The 21,917-nt window shown below is 42.4% G+C and overlaps 1 protein-coding gene across 10 annotated transcripts in view; it reads left to right on the top strand.

The window, feature by feature from the left end:
* The window catches only part of DNM3 (dynamin 3), a 377,759-nt gene that overhangs the window by 292,370 nt on the left and 63,472 nt on the right, over window positions 1–21,917 (top strand). For 7 of the 10 annotated variants that reach the window (XM_036342917.1, XM_036342912.1, XM_036342907.1 and 4 more), the window contains one exon: window positions 4,690–4,701. The exons of the other annotated variants lie outside the window; for them this stretch is intronic. In XM_036342917.1, the coding sequence (XP_036198810.1) occupies window positions 4,690–4,701 (12 nt within the window). The remainder of the gene's footprint in view (window positions 1–4,689; window positions 4,702–21,917) is intronic. 10 annotated transcript variants of the gene reach the window in all.

Here is a 21,917-nt window from a genome sequence, read left to right as displayed (position 1 = left end):
AATAAAAATATATTTAAATTATCATATATATAAACAGCCTAAGCAACCGTTACAACCGATGATGGGACGACTGGCCGGTAGCTATGATGTGCACTGACCACCAGGGGGCAGATGCTCAATGTAGGAGCTGCCCTCTGGGGGTCAGTGTACTCCCACAGTCAACCTCCTGCAGTCCCTCCCCCTGGCTGGGTAGTCAGTGCGTTCCCACAATCAATCTCCTGTGGCCGGCAAATGTCCCATGGTCCCTCGCCCCAGCAAGCTGGTCCTGATGGCCCCGATCTGGACCAGGTGAGACGGCCCCGATGGCCCTGATCACCGAGGGACCCTACCTGTGTATGAATTCATGCACTGGGCCTCTAGTCTATACTAATAAAAGGATAATATGCTAATTAGACCAGACGTCTTCCAGACATCCTTCCAGACATAGCCATGATGGTGGGGGCCAAGGCAGAGGCGGTTAGAGGCAATCAGGCCGGCAGGGGAGAGCAGTTAGGTGCAATCAGGTAGGCAGGCAGAGTGGTTAGGGGCGATCAGGCAGGCAGGCAGAGTGGTTGGGGCAATCAGGCAGGCAGGCAGGTGAGCGGTTAGGAGCCAGCGGTCCCAGTCCCAGATTGCGAGAGGGATGTCCCCCAAGGGGTCCTGGATTGGAGAGGGTGCAGGCCAGGCTGACGGAACCCCCTCCCACACACATCCATGCACGAATTTCGTGCACTGAGGCTCTAGTACATACATATAAAAAGCCAGCGACCGAAACGCCATTAACAACCAGAACAACCTGCAGACTGAAGGGTCCCTGGTTCGATTCTGGTCAAGGACACATGCCCACTTTTGGGGCTCGATTCCCAGTAGGGGGTGTGCAGGAGGCCAGATCTGGGGGTGGGACCAGCTAGCCAAATCCCCAGTGGCCTCTCCCCCTGGCCAGCCCTGCCCCTGATCACCCCCCACCCAAATAGGGGCGGGGCCAGCTGGCCAACCTCCTACAGCCCCTTCCCCCACCCAGCCCCACCCCCGACCGACCCCTCCACCCCAATCATGGGCAGGGCTGGCCAGCCAACCACCTGCGGCCCCTCCTCCCAGCCAGCCATGCCCCTGATAGGACCCCACCACCCTGATCAGCCCACAGCCCCTCCCCCGAGCCAGCTCTGCCCTCAATCAGCCCCCTCACTCTGATCAGAGGCAGGGCTGGCCAGCCAACTACCCATGGCCCCTTCCCCAGGCCACTGGCCCTGGATCAGCCCCCACCCACCCCATTCTGGATTGGGGCCCGCTGGCCAACCTCCCGCCATCTCCTCCTCCCAACAGGCCCGGCCCCGATCCGCCCCAATTGGGGCTGGGCTGGCCAGACCCCACCCATGCACATATTCATGCACTGGGCCTCTAGTATATATATATTTAAAGCTGAATTTGGATTTAGCAGAATTTTATTTCTATTTCCTTTGGCCATTACACTGAAATAAAGACCACTATAAAATTTTATATCAAAGAAATGTGTAGGATTTCATACATTTTCAAATTAAAAATTTTTTAAATAATTAGATAAAATGTATGTGCATGTATCAGTAGTTACAGGCTACAATTAAAGCACTTTTACAAGACTATTTACAGACCCATGTACATAAACTTTTCCTATAAGTTTGAATACAAACAAATGTGAATTTGATTAAATATCTAAAGAGCATGATATAACAAATGCCTGATGTTTCTGGCACAGTTTTGTCGGCCCAGAGCATGACTTAAATTATACATGAACAGTAGGAATTCCGAATTCTTTGGAGCATTTTGTGTGAGCGAAGGGAGGAAGACGTTAAGTCAAATCCACTCACATTTGAATCCCGACCCTTCCAATTATTAGCTGTGTGGCTCAGGCAACTTAACTTTGCAGTTGTTTATTCTTGTTAAAACTCAGAGTAATAATACCTTCCTCAAGTGATTTGATCAGATTAAGTAAGTGAAGGCAGTTACGCATCACATTGAGCTCAGTGCCTAGAACTGGGTGGATGTGTTCAATGCCATGTACATTATTGTTGAAAATCATTAATGTGCTCATGAAGCTGTATCTTCCCGTTTAGTAGTCCCCTTTTATTTGGAAACTATCATTGGGAATGGGCATTGGAGGGAGAATTTCCCCAACTCTTGGCTAAGGAAGCCGACTTGCTTAGGTGGGTCTTGGGGTTTCGCTGCCCTATGGACAGCCCAGCTCAAAGCTCCATCAGTCAGGATTGAGCTGGAGAGGCTGTTGGGACGCGAGGATTCACAAGCCTGACCTCAGAGGCTGACCTGCTGGTTCTCTGGAGGAAGCAGACCCCATATCCATGCAGGCCTTGAAAAGAAATTTGGTGCAAATTCATTTCCACATGTTAGGCCATATACCCCAAGACTTTTTATGAGGTTTCTATTAGCTATATGGATAGGTGGTTCTCTCATATAGTGTATGATTTCTTAAGAGATGAAAATTGGCAGTAGAAAATGGAATGCCCTGGAATGTCATTATACCTCTGTATTCAAAACTCTCCAAGTTATAATGCTTTTGGGGCTGCTTTGGAGGTTGAAATCATACTATAATGAAGCCTTCTTGAGACTTCAGAAATTCCTTTTGGGTAACCTCCAAAACTGAACCATCCTTTGTGACAAATGACAATTAGGGGAGTGGTCTCTGTATCTTTCTAGGGAAAGAAGAATGGCCAGAGACCTCCGTGAATATTTATTAATGTGGCAAGGGCCACTCACATGGGTTTATTCAGCTGACTAATGATACAAGACTGACAATGCCCACCATAGCGCCGCCACACCTGCCTTTATCCTTAGCTGGCTCAGTGCTTGGAGCAGCTACCTGACCAGTTCCGAAGAGTCTTAGTTATTCCCTAATAGAGGCACCTTCAGGGATCCAAACACAGAGCATTTATAGTTTCCCACTCCAGGCCTGTCGCACCTCTCCCAGCATAGACAGTTGGGAAATGACTGAGGAAACAAGAAAGGACAGAGCCCCTCCACGCCCTCTACTTGGACATTTCTCCCCTTTAGGGATGAAGGCCCCTACTCTGTGACATCACTGTTGCCACTACAAACAGAACCATCTGTATGGAGCGAGGAAGCCAGTCACTCCCTAACGTGCAGAAATACTTGGTGGGACTCCTGAAACTGATTTGCTGGATCAAAGCTGCACGGCTGTGGAATGCAATAAATTCCATCTGCTTGAGGAATTTGCAGCAATATTGCACTGCTTCGGAGAACCGGAGTCCCATTATTCTCCAAAATAGACTTTTTCTACTGTTAAAATTCCCTGTGGGGAGCTTTACTGCCTTCTTGAGCAGTTGGCATATTTTTTACAAAAGACTCCTTTCCCCCCTCCATTCATTCTTCTATCCTTACTTATGTCTCACGTAAGCCAGTGCTGTGAACGGTTCTATCACGGCAATGCACAAGGCCAAGAAGCCCCTTTTCAGTTTTATCAGTGTCTTTACATTTCTATTTTTATTAAAGATGATGGCTGTGAAAGTCCTTGAATTAGACATTTCCTCCAAGTCACCAATTGGCATTGTTTTCCAGAAAACAGCGCTCCCCTGAAATCCTTGCCGAACCCGCCCACCAGAAAACTGCCGAAGGTGTGATTTCCCCTCCACATCCTCTCTGAGAACCAAAAGCCAGATCTCCAGCCCAACCTGTCACTCCACCCCATGCTCTGTCCCCTGCACAGATGCATGACTTTTCCCAACCGCTGTCTTCAACTCAGCCTCTCAGCTCAAAATTCCTCCCTGACCCTTTGTGTAAAGAGCTCAGATCTGTTCCCTGCCCTTCCCATCATGTCTGTCTCACGGGATCTGACCCTGTGAGGACTCAAGCCGCCCTGGGACTAATGAATCACCGCTCTATTTTTTTAAGCCATATGTGAGTTAAATTGTTTGGTATAAATCATACTCTTGCAGCTCTAGTTGAAACAGGAGACCCATTTTCCTACTGCCTGTCCCTGGCTGCTGCTCTGTGTCTCTATCCAGTGTCCCCTATAGAAATAACTGCATTTTTGGGACAAACCCTTGAATGTGGACCAGTGTTTATCTTGGCCAAATCCCCACTCTACAGTGAGTGCTTCCTGGGCTGATCCAAGACAAAGCTCATAATTTACAAAATAAAAGAACGGTACAGAAGGAGGTCAGACGCAGCCTGCTTACCCTGTTTCCCCAGAACCACCCACTCATTCCTTCTGCTCTCTTTGCCTTTTTTTTTTTTTTTTCTTTTCCACCTTCTCTGAAACCAAGGATGCGGTGTTTGTTTAAAAACGCATTGACTGCTGAAAATTTCCGTTGGCTTGGCATGTTGGAGGAGGGGCTGTCAGGAAAGGGCAATTCGACATACTAAATACTTTGCCTTTCATGCTAACAGTTCACTCCGTACCAATTAAAACCCATGCTTTTTGGCCAGGTTCCCACACTCCAAGTATCTCGAGTAGGAAGAAAGGGAGAAATCTCTGTCTTAACTTTCTGCCGTTATAAATGTGTGATTCATTTAATCTAAGTAGGTCCTTTGACTTGTCCTTGAGCTCTGGGTGCTGTGTGCATACGTATGGGATGTGAGTGACCAGTTAAATTACATATTTTGATTTTGCTCTAGCTCAGAAATTACCTCATAGTTTTAACATAAATTCATGTTTAACCTATTTCTTTTTCTTTTTTTCCCTTGCTGCTGCACGTACAGGGGAACAACAAAGTAAGTTCTTTGTCCTGCGGCAGCTCCTCTTTCTCTACTCCCCTCTGCATGCATCTTGGCAAGTGCATTTCTATGCACGTTGAAATGACTGTCGTTTGTAACCGTACACAAATGATATAGGGTGTGCAAAAGCCAGGGGCAGCATGCATTTGGGTTCCCACAGTGGCTGTGCTGTTTTGACCTTTTGGAAGGGAAATTGGTCCTTCAGAGTTGATTATTGGGCATTGATATCATAAGGAAAGAGATGGACACTGAGAGGAAAGGTTATGAAGATTTAATAATGAGGACCCTTTGGCAGGAAGGATGCAACAATCTGCTGCAACTCAGTGCAGCTGAAGTTTTGGACCCCAAATCAAAGCTCTCCTGTTCCTGTGCAGTTATAAAAACCCCAAACTGAAATCGTCAATAGCAGGATGCTGGCTTAGCTGATGCAACTGAGTTAGATCAGCGCTCTACCTTTGAAGGTGCCCTAAAATGGATGGAGGAGGGTGGGGTCAACATTTGACTTGGCTTCTGCGCCCTTGATGTGTTCCAGCTGGAGGAAGGTGGGAGGGTGTGGGGAACGGAGAGGGGCTGAAATGTGCATGATAGATTTGTGAAACCGGCAACATGCACAAATGGTGGACATTCTCATAATGTTGTTGTTATAATAGATAAAGGAGCCATTTAGTCGTTCATAGGGTTGCTAGCTTGTTTAAACTTTAATTCAGTTTTTCCAAAAGGTAAGAACTACTTCACACAAATATTAATTATATAATAGTCATGTAGTTGGGAAGATGGTCTTAACTTTAGCGGGGTGATTGTTTTTTATTTTGTTCTAATGAGACTTCTTAGTGCTTTCTCCCACCAGGTGGCCCACTTAAAAAGGGTCTCATTGAATACAATAAGAATTGAAAAGAATCTGCTCTAGAAGGGTCTGCCCGCATATTTAAACCAGCTGGAATTCATCAAAATTGCTATTCATAAGCCATACATATAGAATGTAAAACAAATGTGGGAAACCTTGCAGTTTAATTGGATGGAATGTGCTATTATGGAATAAGTTGACGTAGATGGTATTGAAAAATGTGTCACTTTATAAATTTATACCAAGTAATAATATTTAATGAAGTTAAAAATAATACAAGTATCGTACAAGACAGGCATTTGTGAAGGAGCAAAGGGGTAAACTCAGCCCACTGAGAGTTCACCTTTTTAAAAACAGGTAAGTTATGAAATTGATGAAAGATTTATTACACTAAGTAAAGGATACTATTTCTCATATTATGACTATTAGGGGAAAAAAAGTTGGATAAAATGTAAAAGCCAAGATTTCAGTTCTTATACCAGATAACGTATTTCAGTGTTTGAATAGTAAGGATGTCTGCTCCTGGTCACTTACACTGCACTACATTGCCATGTGCTGTGTCTACACTGTGCTGAGTCTGTGTCTTCACTGCACTGAGTCTGCATCTACATTGCTATGTATTGTAACTACACTGCCATGTGCTGTGTCTATACTGCCACATACTGTGTCTATACTGTGCTGAGTCTGTGTCCACACTGCACTGAGTCTGCATCTATACCGCTATGTGTTGTATCTACACTGCCATGTGCTGTGTCTACACTGTACTGAGTCTGTGTCTTCACTGCACTGAGTCTGCATCTACATTGCTATGTATTGTAACTACACAGCCATGTGCTGTGTCTATACTGCCACATACTGTGTCTATACTGTGCTGAGTCTGTGTCCACACTGCACTGAGTCTGCATCCACACTGCCATGTACTGGGTCTACACTGCCATGTGCTACATCCCTTGTTTGTTCGTTAAGTACCTGAGCTAATTTGAGTGTACTCATAGCAAGACTGTGCGTGTCTGCCGCAGGCCAGGGGACCAGCTGCTGACATTTTGAGGAGGTGCTAACCCACAGGCCACTCGAGGAGCATTTATGATTTGCCTCGTTCACTAGTGATTTCACTGACCACTTGAAAGCATTTGTAATATTCCCAGGAGAAAACACTCCTCCGTAGCAGGGGTCATCCATTTGTTGTGTCTTGCTTGGTCAAGTTCTTCTGGGTGATAAAATGTTCAGTTTAATAGAGTTGACTGATTTTCAATTAATTATAATACAATGAGCAATAAAACCCAACATTTCTAAACTGCTGCTCATTGTGGGCACATCTAGGATGAAGCATAAGGCTCTCCTGGGCCTCCTGTCCCCCTGGAGCTGCCCTCTGCATCGCAAACACTTGGTACAGTGCTGTCGGGGGGAGAGAGAGGGGGTGATTTCAGGGGGTGGCGAGGGTGTTGATTGGATTGTCAAAGACAGGAGTGCTTACTGGTTTGATTTTTTTTTTTTTAATATATTTTACCGATCCTTCACAGAGAGGAAGGGAGAGAGACAGAGAGAGTTAGAAACATCGATGAGAGAGAAACATCGATCAGCTGCCCCCTGCACATCCCCCACCGGGGATGTGCCCGCAACCCAGGCACATGCCCTTGACCGGAATCGAACCCGGGACCTCTCAGTCCACAGGCTGACGCTCTATCCACTGAGCCAAACCGGTTTCGGCTGGTTTGATTTTTAATTGTAGAGCGGATCCTTTGGAGGTGCTTGTATTTATTGGCCTTAATTTTTAGTTGCTTATGTTATGTATAAGTGATTGCTTATGAAAAATATAATGCTGATACTTTTAAAATTTGATCATTATACCGACCATGGACTTTGGCATGAAAGAGCCTCCTCAAATCCCCAGCAGCACATCTGTGTGCTATTTTCCCTTAGCTTAGAATTTCAGCATCATGGAAAACACTGGAATGCAAGCTGTGCTGTCTCCATAGTTATAGATCCGATCCGGAGTCTTCAAAAGGAGAAAATGAGATCCTTTTTCCCCTTCTCATGCCGGAATGCTTCTGAGTTGTCCCCAAGGCAACATACCTGACTCCTTGCTTGCCATTTCCGTGAGCCAGATGTAATTGGTGACTCACTTTAGACTCATAGTGGCTGTTTACTTAGTGAATGGCATTTTATTAGTTATGATACTAACCAGACACTAAAGAAAAAGAAGCCTACTCAATTAGTGTTGCTTTAGCTGAGCAGCATGAATGGGTTCATCTTCCCACATTCATTAAGTGTACAGTCCATGTGCACGAGCACACACACACACACACACACACGTGCACAGAATGAGCCTAATATTCATTTTCTCAGTGACAGAAAAATTAATGTTTCATCCATCTTTAAATTACACTTAATGTTTGGGAGCTAATCCTCTAAACTCCAGGAAAACAAACCTGCACAATAAATGCATTTAGATTTACATTATGAATGCATGCTGGAACAGAACACCAAGGTTCTCATTCCTCTTTGAACAATTATGTGTATTTTGTTATTTTTTCTTAAAAAGCACATTTTCCTTTTGTGAGGAGTACACAGTTGCTTGGGAAAACATCTCCTCCCAGGCCCATTAGTTATTTTTCCCATTGAAAATGTTTTTCTGTTGGCATAGTGATACCTAACTGATACCATAGTGATGGTGGAATCTGTCTTCTCCTTAGAGGGGTTTCCCTGGACCCTGGATTCTAAATCGGTGTCTTCATGAGCAAGACTAGAATCCAGGATTTCCCAAGCCAGTTTTGGAATGTGAACAAATATATACAGTAACAGGGACTTTTTTTAATTTTCTTTTTTTTTTGTGGGGTTGTTTTTTTTTTGGCACAAATCTAAATGAGAATGTCATTTTTAAAACTGAGGCCTTCAGGTAAAAAGTCATTTCTATGTTTTCTCCAAGATATTTAATTTCCCTCTTTACTTGGTGTCCTTTCTTGGTAGGCATTTATAAAAATTCATTAGACTTCTAATTTTTATCCTTTACTAAAGACTTTGAGTTTTTGGTTACATGTCTTTGATATTAGATTAGGCAAATTAAAGGTAGAAAACTCAAAATACAAGGAATAAAATTCTATCAAAAGCTCTCAAATTTTTCGATGTTGTTGGTGCAGAAAGCTAAAAAGAATCCCAAGTTCAGGAATGACTGCTTCAGAATTTTTGACTTTTGGGGGAAAACTGCATTTAATTTCTTATTATTTTTTTATTACCTTTGAAAGAGAAATTTACTGTTACTTTACTTAACTTTGGTCTTTTCAAACTGTAGGATTCTTAAATTTCCCCCAGGAAAAAGTATGAAGTTGACTGCCTTGGTTGGAGAGCAGGCACATTTGAAAAGAAGAAACAGAGCCCCAACTAAATGCTAAAACAGGATTTAAAAATAACTAAGCCTTCGTCGTTAAGGCAAATGCAAGAAATGTATGCTTATTCAAGGGCTTTGATATTTAAGAAGAGAAGAGGGAAGGAAAATCAGATGTAAACACTTGTTTTTACAACACTTACAAAGTGCCTTTTGTCTAGTGATTCCCCAGTACATTCGACAAGACTTGTGGCCATGTCGCCTCCATTAGTGGGAAAAGTAGTTATTACCTAGAGTACATATTTTGGTGATCCCTTGGATTCCAGCAGTCATTTGCAAAGATAGAGGGTGCCAAATCAAAGGTCACCAAAATATATCACACTGCAGAGCACGGATGTTAAATCTATGTTAATTTGTCTTGCCTCTTATGCCAGACCCTCAACTCCTAAATTCCTGTCCTTGGTCATATGTGAGAGAGTATAGACAGACACTGAAAACCCATCATCAAATCTGGAAATATCTTGATGATGTTATAGTCTTGGTAGGTGTAAGGGGCAGACAGTACAGTGTCACATACATTTCCTAATATGTTAAATGTGTATGAGAAAGTCAGAGCATTCTAAGCAGTGTAAGTAGTCAGCTCAATTAGGGTTATTTATTTTCTTTGAATAATGTATATGCTTTTCCTGATTTTCTTAGAGAAGCTAAGCAAATGTATTTCCCTGGGATTTCAGGAGAGCCCATCTGGTTCACTTAATTTATACATAACCCAATAAGAATATCATTAAAGTTAAGAAGAAAGGATGAAAACTCACTGGCCTCAATGTTTTATTTTAGTCCCATGTGCATATAAAAATGAACTGTCTGATTCAATCATCATAACACCAGTAAGCCTTTGGTTCTTTTTTTTGCAAATCAGTCTTAAAAGAGCATTGCTATTGCCTAGATTTTTAACCCCCTGTCATTAATTTTAATCCATTGGAGGAAAGGACAGTTCATTTGGAGGCAGAAAAGGTTGAGAAGTAAGTTGGAATCTCTATTATGTTCCCAAATTTATTAATCTTGGCAAATAGACTCTATCAGAAAGCAAGAAAAGACCTGTTGCTCAGAAAGCTCACAGTGGGTGGTAGAAGAGGGACCTCTGAAAGGTGCTTGGGCCTTATTTATGTTTTATTTCCTCTACTGTGCCCCCCAAAACACTAGTTAGTGAGAAATAATGAGAGTAATTGCGGCTTCCATCATAGCTTTTTTGGACATATTTTCTCTGACAGTAATTTAGATACCCTTTTGAACACAAAGGAGTCTGGTAAAGAGCAGTACCTGCTCCCCATGAAAGATGGAAAGAGTGTGTGTGTGTGTGTGTGTGTGTGTGTGTGTGTGTGTGTCTCCCATGTGCATGCACATACACTTGTTTGAGCACAAAGAAAGGTGTAGGAAATGGGTTGGAAGAAAACTTAGGGGTTATTTTTAATTTCCCTAGACATTGATATATATTTCTGTATTCATGCATCATTATTGTAAACTTAGATATCCAATAAGGTAAGGAAATTTGTATATGAAAAGTGTGTATGGGGCAGTAGGGGAGGTAGCAGAAACTTTAAGGTTGGCTGAAAAAGTGAATAGGAGCCACCTTTTAGGAAGCTAGAAGAAGGCCAGGTGAGCAGACCTAGTAGTCATGGTAATTATGGCATAAAAGCCATACACTTGTCTATTAAATGTTAAGCAGTCTGAGTGGCTAGAGTGGGTAGACAAGTATCCCAGAACATAACCTAAAATAAGTTACTTACTTAGGACTCTTTACGTTTTTAAGAAACTACAAGGAGGACTAACATATTGTAACTTAAAACTGTGTTCTTTTTCTAGAGCAATTTCATTTTGTTTGCCTCAACTTGATTCATAATATTTTGGTCCAGAGTTAGGGGTGCATTTCTTTTAATTATTGGGATAAGTAGTATCTAGTAAACAAAGTTCTAAAACTAAAACAAAATAACAAATAAGGTTTTAGAACATATATTTAGTTGCATGTCAACCTATTAAATCAGCCCTAAAATAGAAAAGGCTAACATTATTTTAGGGTAGCTAACAGTATGACAAATGAGATGTTAAGACCCATTATATAATGGCAACACACATCCTTGCACATAAATTATTAATGCTGACCAAGTTTTAATAGAAGAAAAGTTCTGATTGGGACATTCTAATTTCCCTCCTACATTTTCTCATTTTATGTCACATGGCTTCAAAGAGAATAATTGGTAACACTTCAAGAAATAGGTTAAAAAAAAAGAACAATTTGATGCAGAGTAAAACAGAGCTTTAATAAAAGATTGATCTTGTCAAAATTATTTTATCACTGCAATTATTCCCTCTAAAAAGAGGCTGAAAAAAAGAAAAGTATTTCCACTTAGAACAATAGTTCTCAAGTAGGGCTAATTTTCCTCCAGGCAGACATTTGGTAGTATCTGGAGATATTTCTGATTGTCAGTGGTACTATTGGAATCTAGTGGGTAGAAGCCAGGATCCTTTTATTTATAGCATAGCCTCCACAATAAAGAATTATCCAGTTATATGTGTCCAGGTCGATAACCCTGACCTAGCTTGAAGTAAGTATGCAGGCATATAAAGTTTGAACCTGTGACCTTCATTGACTGAGCCCAATTCACATAGGCTGAAGAGCTGGAATCTGCTCAGATTTCAGGCTCTGGCTATATACAGTCCCCACTTTCCACGATGCTTCACAGTACCTGCTCCATATGACAGATATTCCCTGCCCTTTGATTTGTTTGCCTTTGAAAGTATGACAGTAACTGAAAAGATTTTCAAACTTGGGCTTGCATACCTGGTTAAGGGTACAGGGTCAAGGACTGTGAGTGTTACAAAGAATTGCCTTTACACTTTTTTTATGAGCATATGTCTTTCATTAAATAAGAAAAACCCAATTTTTTTAAATGTGTGCAATTTTAGCGCTTCCACCTAAAGCCCATTTCAAAATTGGAATGCTATGAAAACTAAAAAGTTAATATGTTTCTGTATTTGAGCATTAGAACAAGACATAAAAATAGACTCAGTAAGGTGAGGTTAAAATCTGAGTCTTTATCAAGAAAAACAGTTCCAATGTCCCAAACTAAATACCATTCTTCTCTTTCCATGTGGCCTGACAGTTCAATTCATGGATTGTCAAACAGAAAACATTTTTGACTAAGGTATGGAATGTGTTGTCTTCCAGTCACATTTTTTTTTAAAGTCACTGTAAGGAAAGAGCCATGCAGGAGAAACCAAGATGGCGGCATAGGTAAACACCGGAAATTGCTGCCTCTCACAACAACTTCAAAAATACAACGAAAAGACAAAGCGGACATCATCCAGAACTACAGGAAGGCTGGCTGAGTGGAAATTCTACAACTAGAAGGAAAAAGAAAAGCACACTGAGACCCAGAGGAGCTGTGGAAGTAAAGTGCAGAGGTACGGAGGCTCGAGTGCATGCGGAAAGGGGCTGGCACCTGAGGATGCGGCTGTCTTTTTGAATCGGGAGGGAGTCACAAGCTCCTGACTGCTCTGAACTCCAGTTCCGGGAAGTCTCTGGGGACCCAGACTCGTATGGGGAGAAACTGGACTGTCTGGCAGTGGGCAGAACTCAGAACTTGAGGGCGGCTTTCTCTCAGAGATGCTTGCAGCAATTACCGGGACACTGAGACGCAGGGCCCCTTAGGGCAGGGCTGAGGATCAGCCATAGCTGCTTGCTCCGCCCTGTTGATTCCCTGAGACCCTGCCCCACCCAGGCTGCGGCAGAGGCTTTTGCATATGAATGCCCTTGCCCTTTGCAATCTGAAAATTACCTAACAAACTGTAGCTGGGCCAGACAGACCCAGAACTTCCAAGAGAAGGCCCAAGGCCCCACAGCAGCTTGCATTGCTTCACAGCTGGGCCTCATCTGGGCACCTCCAAACCCCCAAAAAGGAAGAGGAATCTGCAGATATCTTCGTAGCTCCTGCTGGGTAGCCTCAGTCAGAGGCTAAATTAGCACCTCCTTAGATCCAAGAGCCAGTGTACCCAGTGGTCAGAGTGGGACCATCCAGATTACAACTCCTCAGATCCATAAGGGACACACTCAGGGGGCAGACTCAGTGAGCACCAAAGCCCCACTGAAGCAAGTCTTGCCCCAGAAGGGTGTCTCCAGCACAGAAGTTCTCCCACTGCAGACACAGTTGATTCTCACAGCCAATTGGCCTGGAGGTCAATTCCTCCCAGTGATAACTACAACAATCAAGACTTAACTACAACAAGACTGTGCACACAGCCCACAAAGGGGTGCACCAAGAGTGTCCACCTCAGGTAATTGGGGAGGCTGAGCCACTGGGCCCTATAGGACACCTAGCACACAAAGCCACTCTATCAACACAGGGAAGCATAAAAAATGCGGAGACAAAGAAACAGGTCACAAATGAAAGAAATGGAGGAAAGCAAATGACTGGCTATAGAGTTCAAAACCACGGTTATAAGGTTTTTCAAGAATTTTCTGGAAACCTCCGATAAATTTAGTGAGACGCTGGAGGATATGAAAAAAGACCAACTAGAAATTAAGCATACACTGACTGAAATAAAGACTAATATACAGAGATCCAACAGCAGACAAGAGGATCCCAAGAATCAAGTCAAAGATTTGAAATACGAAGAAACAAAAAAATACCCAACCGGAAAAGCAAAATGAAAAAAGAATCCAAAAATATGAAGATAGTGTAAGAAGGGACAACTTCAAGTGTACCAACATCCGAATTATAGGGGTGCCAGAAGAAGAGAGAGGGCAAGATATTGAAAACCTATTTGAAGAAATAATGACAGAAAACTTCCCCTACCTGGTGAAAGAAATAGACTTACAAGTCCAGGAAGCGCAGAGAACCCCAAACAAAAGGAATCCAAAGAGGACCACACCAAGACACATCATAATTAAAATGCCAAGAGCAAAAGGCAAAGAGAGAATCTTAAAAGCAGCAAGAGAAAGAAACTCAGTTACCTACAAGGGAGTACCCATACGACTGTCAGCTGATTTCTCAACAGAAACTTTGCAGGCCAGAAGAGAGTGGCAAGAAATATTCAAAGTGATGAGTAGCAAGAACCTACAACCAAGATTACTTTATCCAACAAAGCTATCATTCAGAATTGAATGTCAGATAAAGAGCTTCACAGATAAGAAAAAGCTAAAGGAGTTCATCACCACCAAACCAGCATTATATGAAATGCTGAAAGGTATTCTTTAAGAAGAGGAAGAAGAAAAAGGTAAAGATAAAAATTATGAACAGCAAATACATATCTATCAACAAGTGAATCTAAAAATCAAGTGAAAAGTGAATAGAAAATCTGATGAGCAGAGTCAACTGGTGTATATAATAGAACCAGGGGCATGGAAAGGGAGCGGACTGACAATTCTTGGGGGGCAAGGGGTGTGGGGGTGCAGGAAGAGACTGGACAAAAATCGTACACCTATGGATGAGGACAGTGGGAGGGGTAAGGGCAGAGGGTGGGGTGGGAACTGGGTGGAGGAGAGCAATGGGGGGGAAAAAGAGGAACAAATGTAATAATCTGAACAATAAAGATTTAATTTTTTTTAAAAAAGTCACTGTAAGATGGCCAAGACATTCAGACCCTAAGATAAAGCCACCCACATCTGAGTTTGCTCCGCCTACTCAGAGCTAGGGTTTTTCAAGCATGGAGGCATCAACTTTGATACTCTGCTTTTCCTCAAATGTGAAAAAATTGCTGAAGTCAGTGTGGTAGCCACGTGTTACGAAGGCTACTAACAATTTTACATTCCCAGTTCACGCAAAATGATGAGAGGGTGATACTGATAATGAATTACAGAAGCATAAAATTATAAGATGTATACTATTGTAGATTTTTAGGGTACAAATACCACATCAGACAGGGGTGGGCATCTAAGTTTCATCTTGGAGTCTATAAAATAGTGTGATGGTTGTGGTCCAGGAATAGGGCTTTAACAAACACGGTGTATTACAGCTGCTTCCCAAATAGGAGGGCTCCCCATTCTGGAAAAAGCAGTTTCGTACCAGGCAGGAAGCTTTAGGCACAGATCTGGCACGACAGCATTTTGTGCGATTTTCTGCAATGAGTTGCATTGATTGAGTCATTCTTAATTTTTATTGTCTGTTTTCTTAGCTGAATTTCCAACTCCATGAAGACCAATTCCTCCTATGGTTTTGTTGGCTTGTTATACTTTGGACATAATAGGTAGTGTGTAAATATTTGTGGAATGATTCAATAAATGAATATAAATGATGGACGAAATAAGCCAAACTGTGAACTTCGGCATCGAGTTTCAAGGGCAGGAGTAGATGTCAGTGCGAAGGAGGGAAATCGGGGAAAGTAGGAATACCGAAGGGAAAGGTTATGACATTGAAACAGAAAGTAATTTCCAAGCCGTTAACCTGGTCACCTTGACGGAGTCACCTAAAATTACTGTAATCAGTTCTTTAATGTACACTTAAATGTTTACGTTGCCAGACTATTCACACACCTCATTCTTTAGGGCTAGGCAGAATGATGTGCTAATGGAATAAATTGTTAGGGTTTTTTCCAGTATGTGTAACTTAAACCTGATTGAGCTTCATTTACTCCCAGCTTGTTCTGCATATATTGTGCCATGGGAAAAAGAGCTCTTTATATCTTAATGCTTTTAAAAATAGGGATGGTAACATTACTAGGAACAGGAAATCCCTCAGGATTGTTTTGTTCCTTTACTCTCTCTGCACTTCCAGGTCAGGGATGGCTCTCCTTCCCTTCAGCATAGAGTTAGGACTTTGCTTTATCAGTTATTTCTGTGCTCTTGAATTTTCACTCTTCTACTGGCTTTTTCTCCTCTGCATATATTTGTATACTTATATGACATATGCATATACATGTATACATACATGATTTGTATACTTACGTGTATGTACTTCAATTTCTCCTTTTCTCTACCTGGCTTTTCCATTCAAAACTGATTTATTTCAGATTGTCACAAGAGGGTTGAGGGGCGCTACTCGCATCTAATGGGTAGAGGCCAAGGATACCCCCAGACACCCCATAAGGCACAGGACAGCCCCCACAAGAATTATCCTGCCTGAGATGTCGGTGGTACTGCTCTTGAGTATCCATTCAGTAAACATTATTTTCTCCATTCTAGAGATGAAGAATGTGGGGCTTAGTTAACAAACTCCCCAAAGATCACATATCAGACACATGGGCATGTCAAGATTTGATGCAAACCCAGCTTTTAATCTAGAGTTAATGTACTTTTTAATATGTGTATTCAATTTCAGTCTAATTTTTATTGTCACATGTAAATTTAGAGTGAACGTCTTTGTGCGTAATTCCTTATGTATATTTGTGATCATTTCTTCAAGGTAGATTTATAGAAGTGGAATTAGTATCAAAGTGATGAATAATTATAGAGTTTTTTTATTCAGTCCACCAAATTACTTTCCTCAAAGCAATTCACATTCCTAGCATCTCACCTAACTGTAACCTACAATGAGTATTATGCTTCTACTTTTTTATTTAACCCTCATGGCAAGGGTTAATCAATGCCTTTCCTTTAACAAAACGAAACAAAAAAAACCCCTGTTTCTCAGATAATCTCCTTTACCTGCAAACCTACTGATTCTTCCGATGAAAGGGACAGAGGAGTGCAGTTTTAAAGCTCCAGTCTGAGCTCAGCTCCCAGCCCTGTCATATAGCCACTGGGGGACTGCATGTGACTCTGAGCCTCTCTCTTAATTCCTTCAGTGGAGCTTGGTGTGAACTTCCATCTTGCAAAAACTAAATAAGCTAAGATTTGTGATGTATGTAGAACAGTGCCAGGAACAAAGTAAATTCTCAGAATGTGTTGGCTATCTTCAGTGTCATTACTTTTAGTACTTGCATGGCTTTTTAAGCTTTGGTAAAGTGCCATGTTCTGGTCCCAGTGGTCGCTCTGACTCCCAGTATTGTCTTTATTCTGCAAGTAGCACTCTTTTCCAAGAGTGCTGTGTTCTAAGGTCTTTCTCTTTCCTGAAAGGCATCAGCCTATTGCGGAGCGACTCTTGACTTTTACATCCAGAATTTGTTCCCAGCCTGGCATCTGTGCTCCAGGGTGTTCTCATATACCCTGCCACTCTACCATTCCCATCGAGGCATCCCAGATCCTCCTTCTCATCGTTCTCAGCTCTTATATTTTCTTATATCAAAGTTTTATATGGCAGCACTTCCCAAAGTATGCTCAGCCTATTTTTTTTCTAAAGGAGATTTGATTTGTTAGGGTTACATTGTATTCCTCATCTCCCTTCTGGTGAGACACAGAGTAAACTAGCACATTTTAAAAATCGAGAGTACTTTCCTGGCCGGCATGGCTCAGTGGTTGAGTGTCAACCCATGAACCAGGAACTCATGGCTCAATTCTAGTTAGAGTACATGCCTGGGTCGCAGGCTCTATCCCCAGTAGGAGGAGGCAGCCGGTTGATGATTCTCTCTCATCATTGCTGTTTCTCTCTCCCCCCACCCCCTTCCTCTCTCTGAAATCAATAAAAGCATTTTTTTTTAAAAAATTCTTGTACTGGAATAAACAAACATGTAAATGTGTTTGACTCCACAATTCTTGAACTTATTTTATCAAATCACCACCACCCCCCTGCCATGTTTTCAAACAGTACCTGTCACCATCATGTAGTATGAGTGTTGGGAGGCGGGGATTCCTTGCAGAGCAGGTAGAGGTAGAAGACTAGGAGCAGCCTCTAGCTCAGGGTGTCCCCACTTGGCCCATCCAACCTGCATTGGCCACACCCAAGTGACTCCTTAAAAATGGGAGCAACTAGCCTTCTTTCATTCCTAAGACCTCCCCCAAGTCTTAGGAATTTGAATTTTGGAGGATGGCTCCTGGGAATATGCACTTTAAATACACTGCCACAGTAATTTGGGTAATGTCTAAATTTTGCAGTTACTACTCTATATGTTAACAGCAGCCATTAGTATAAGATACAAAACCGATGGATATGATGAATATTTCCCTTATGTGGCCATCAAAGAAGATTTCACACCCACAACCTTTGGTTTTACTGTGAGGTAGATTGATGTAATGTCAAAAATCACGCCTTAGATCAAGGTTTATCAGAAAGCTGGCTGTCTCATCAGCCCTTCCCAAGTCCCTGTTAGCTGTGAGCAGTCGCAATCATTTTGCCAGTAGCTGGGGAGCCTGCGAATGGATTCTGTTCACAACTCCGACACCGATGGTGGGGACTCATTCTGTGTCTGCATTGAAAGCAACTGTTGGCAGCCCCCAGGCTGGAAGGAAGATCGGGAGAGGCCTAATACATGTCTTCATGGCACAGGATCAGAGCAGCCAAGGCCACCAGGGGTGCCCCTAGAGCTCAAACTAGCTCACTCTTCTGTGTACATTTGTTTGTTCAGGGAAGTCATTACCATAACTCTTTGTACTTTTGTGCTAAGGGGCTCTGAGAACTTCCAGGGACTTTTCCACATGAGCCTAAGTGTATAACCAGTACTTCACTTTGGTCATAACTCCAGAGGGAAAGTGGGTCTGAACCTGACACATATAAATAGTAGAAAGTTTATTTGTGTAGGTTTACAGTTTCAGTGTTCTTTCTTTCTCTTCCTTTCTTTCGTTTTACCTTTTTGCTTTTTTGAACTATTCTGCTGAATATATTAACTTGTGAAAGGCATGTTCACATTCTCTCCCTTCAGTGATTTAGTTCCATACTTGGTACCCTGCCAAGTTTGACCACACTGTTCATTGACACTTTTTTTTTACATAGAAAATATAGTTTGATTGCTTTTAAAGGAGGGTTGAGGATAACCTCTGGTTGGGATGTATTTTGGATGTTAGGTTGTTCCTTTTCAATGTGTAAAAGACAGTTTCAGTCTTGGGATTAATTAATTTATTTATTTATTTATTTATTTATTTATTTATTATTAAATCTTTATTGTTCAGATTATTACATTTGTTCCTCTTTTTTTCCCCCCATACCTCTCCTCCTTCCAGTTCCCACCCCACCCTCCGCCCTCACTCCCCACCCACTGTCCTCATCCATAGGTGCACGATTTTTGTCCAGTCTCTTCCAGCATCTCCCACACCCCTTCCCCCCCCAAGAATAGTCAGTCCATTCCCTTTCTATGTCCCTGATTCTATTATAATCACCAGTTCATTCTGTTCATCAGATTATTTATTCACTTGATTCTTAGATTCACTTGTTGATAGATGCATATTTGTTGTTCATAATTTGTATCTTTACCTTTTTCTTCTTCTTTCTCTTCTTAAAGGATACCTTTCAGCATTTCATATAATACTGGTTTGGTGGTGATGAACTCCTTTAGCTTTTCCTTATCTGTGAAGCTCTTTATCTGGCCTTCAATTCTGAATGATAGCTTTGCTGGATAAAGTAATCTTGGTTGTAGATTCTTGGTATTCATCACTTTGAATATTTCTTGCCACTCCCTTCTGGCCTGCAAAGTTTCTGTTGAGAAATCAGCTGACAGTCGTATGGGTACTCCCTTGTAGGTAACTGAGTTTCTTTCTCTTGCTGCTTTTAAGATTCTCTCTTTGCCTTTTGCTCTTGGCATTTTAATTATGATGTGTCTTGGTGTGGTCCTCTTTGGATTCCTTTTGTTTGGGGTTCTCTGCGCTTCCTGGACTTGGAAGTCTATTTCTTTCACCAGGTAGGGGAAGTTTTCTGTCATTATTTCTTCAGATAGGTTTTCAATATCTTGCTCTCTCTCATCTTCTGGCACCCCTATAATTCTGATGTTGGTACGCTTGAAGCTGTCGCAGAGGCTCCTTACACTATCTTCATATTTTCGGATTCTTTTTTCATTTTGCTTTTCTGGTTGGGTGTTTTTTGCTTCTTCGCGTTTCAAATCTTTGACTTGATTCTTGCGCTCCTCTGGTCTGCTGTTGGGAGTCTGTATAGTATTCTTTATTTTAGTCAGTATATGCTTAATTTCTAGTTGGTTCTTTATCATAACATCGAGGGTCTCATTAGATTTCTTGTAGATCTCATTAAGTTTATCAGCGGCTTCTAGACAGTTCTTGAGAGACCTTAAAAGTGTGGTTCTGAACTCTATATCTTCCATTGACAATTTTGTCCTGTTTCTTTGTCTCCGCATTTTTTATGCTTTCTTGGTGCACCCCCTAGTGGTCTTTGTGTGCAGTCTTGTTGTAGTTAAGCCTTGATTGTTGTAGTTAATACTGGGGGGGACTTGACCTCCAGGCCAACTGGCTGTGAGAGTCAGCTGTGTCTGCAGTGGGAAAACTTCTGTCCTCTGGGGAGGTGCTAATCTAGCCTTTGCCTGAGGCTATCCGGCAAATGGCTCTGTGCAGGGCTTGGGCGTGGTGGGTTGCACGGGATCAACAGGGCGGGCGGAGGGAGCAGTTATGGCTGCTCTCAGTCCCGTCCCCAGGGGCTCTGCCTCTCAGAGTCCCAGCAACCGCTGCAAACCTCAGAGAGAAAGCTGCCCTCGTGTTCCGACCGATGCCAGACAGTCCCGCTTCTCCCATTTGAGTCTGGGTCCCTAGAGACTCACCCAGAACTGGAGCTCAGGGCCTGAGCCTCCCTCCTGATTGAAAACAACAACCGCGCCCTCAGCCACCAGCCCGCTCCACGCGCACCTCTGCACCTTTGTATATTCCACACTGCGCCTCCTCTGAGTCTCGGTATGCTATTCTCTTTCCTTCTAGTTGAAAAATTTCCCCTCAGCCAGCCTTCCTGTGGTTCTGGGTGATGTCCGTTCCGTCTTTTAGTTGTATTTTTGAAGTGGTTGTGCAAGGCAGCATCCTCCGGTGTTTACCTATGCCGCCATCTTGGTTCTCCTGGGATTACTTTAGAATCGACCTTTTAATTACAATTCCTTCTTGACTTTCAATGGTTTTAAAATTTTGCATTTGCCTTCCTTGGGGGACAGGGTAATGCTGTTCTTGAAAATTTCTACCCAAACTTTATTGTCCATTTCCATCTATTTTTCCACTGGTCTGTTTCTAGAACATTTGCATTGACTTATATTGCCTTGGAAACCTTACCTCTGTTCATCACTCTTGCCCTTACCCTGTTATCAGCATGAGACAGTCATTTGCTAAGAAATCAGTGATGCTCCATCAAAATACTGCAGTTGATACAGTTTTTCATGCTATTTTTGGAGGTCAGAGCACCCAGAGGTACAACAAACACTTGATGTCCAGCCATATTTTAGGGCTACAGCTCCCTGAAACTCTAGATCAGTGATGGCGAATCTATGACACGCGTGTCAGAGGTGACACGTGAACTCATTTTTTTGGTTGATTTTTCTTTGTTAAATGGCATTTAAATATGTAAAATAAATATCAAAAATATAAGTCTTTGTTTTACTATGGTTTCAAATATCAAAAAATTTGTATATGTGACACGGCACCAGAGTTAAGTTAGGGTTTTTCAAAATGCTGACACGCCGAGCTCAAAAGGTTCGCCGTCACTGCTCTAGATCAGTGTACTTTCCTAGACTTTCCTAGGTAACCTCCCAGTCTCTGGATAGGTAAAGATAACCTGAGAACTAGTCTTCTTTCATAAATCATCCTCCTTGTCCTGTCTGTTGGAGTTTGATGTCATTTATTGCTTCTGTCATTTCATATTAGTTCAGTTCAACAAGCCTCTGTTGAGCACTTGCTAGGTGCCAAAGAATACTGAAATTACTAAGTCATCCATTTCTGTCTATAAGGAGCTCCCTGTGTTACAGAAGCTTATAGCACAGGGTGATAGAAGGTGTGGTTAGTGTTCAGTGGCTGATAAGGAGCACCTGGTGGTCTAGGGGGACAGGCAGGAATAGCATCCTAATGGATAACAGGTGGAACCTATGCCCAAGTGGCAGGTGGGGATCAGGTCACCGAGGACAGTGTACTTCATCCTGTGCCATCGAGATGCCATGAGAGCTCAGAGTGGTGATTCAGACTGTTTAGTCTAGTGACTGTGAGAGGGATAAATTCCATGAGAGCCAGGAGACTGGCAAGAGATTCTCATAGTAGTCAAGGAGGTGAGC

Source organism: Myotis myotis, unplaced genomic scaffold, assembly GCF_014108235.1.
Source record: "Myotis myotis isolate mMyoMyo1 unplaced genomic scaffold, mMyoMyo1.p scaffold_m19_p_18, whole genome shotgun sequence".
Lineage (NCBI taxonomy): Eukaryota > Metazoa > Chordata > Mammalia > Chiroptera > Vespertilionidae > Myotis > Myotis myotis.
This window is presented reverse-complemented; position numbering and strand designations above follow the sequence as displayed.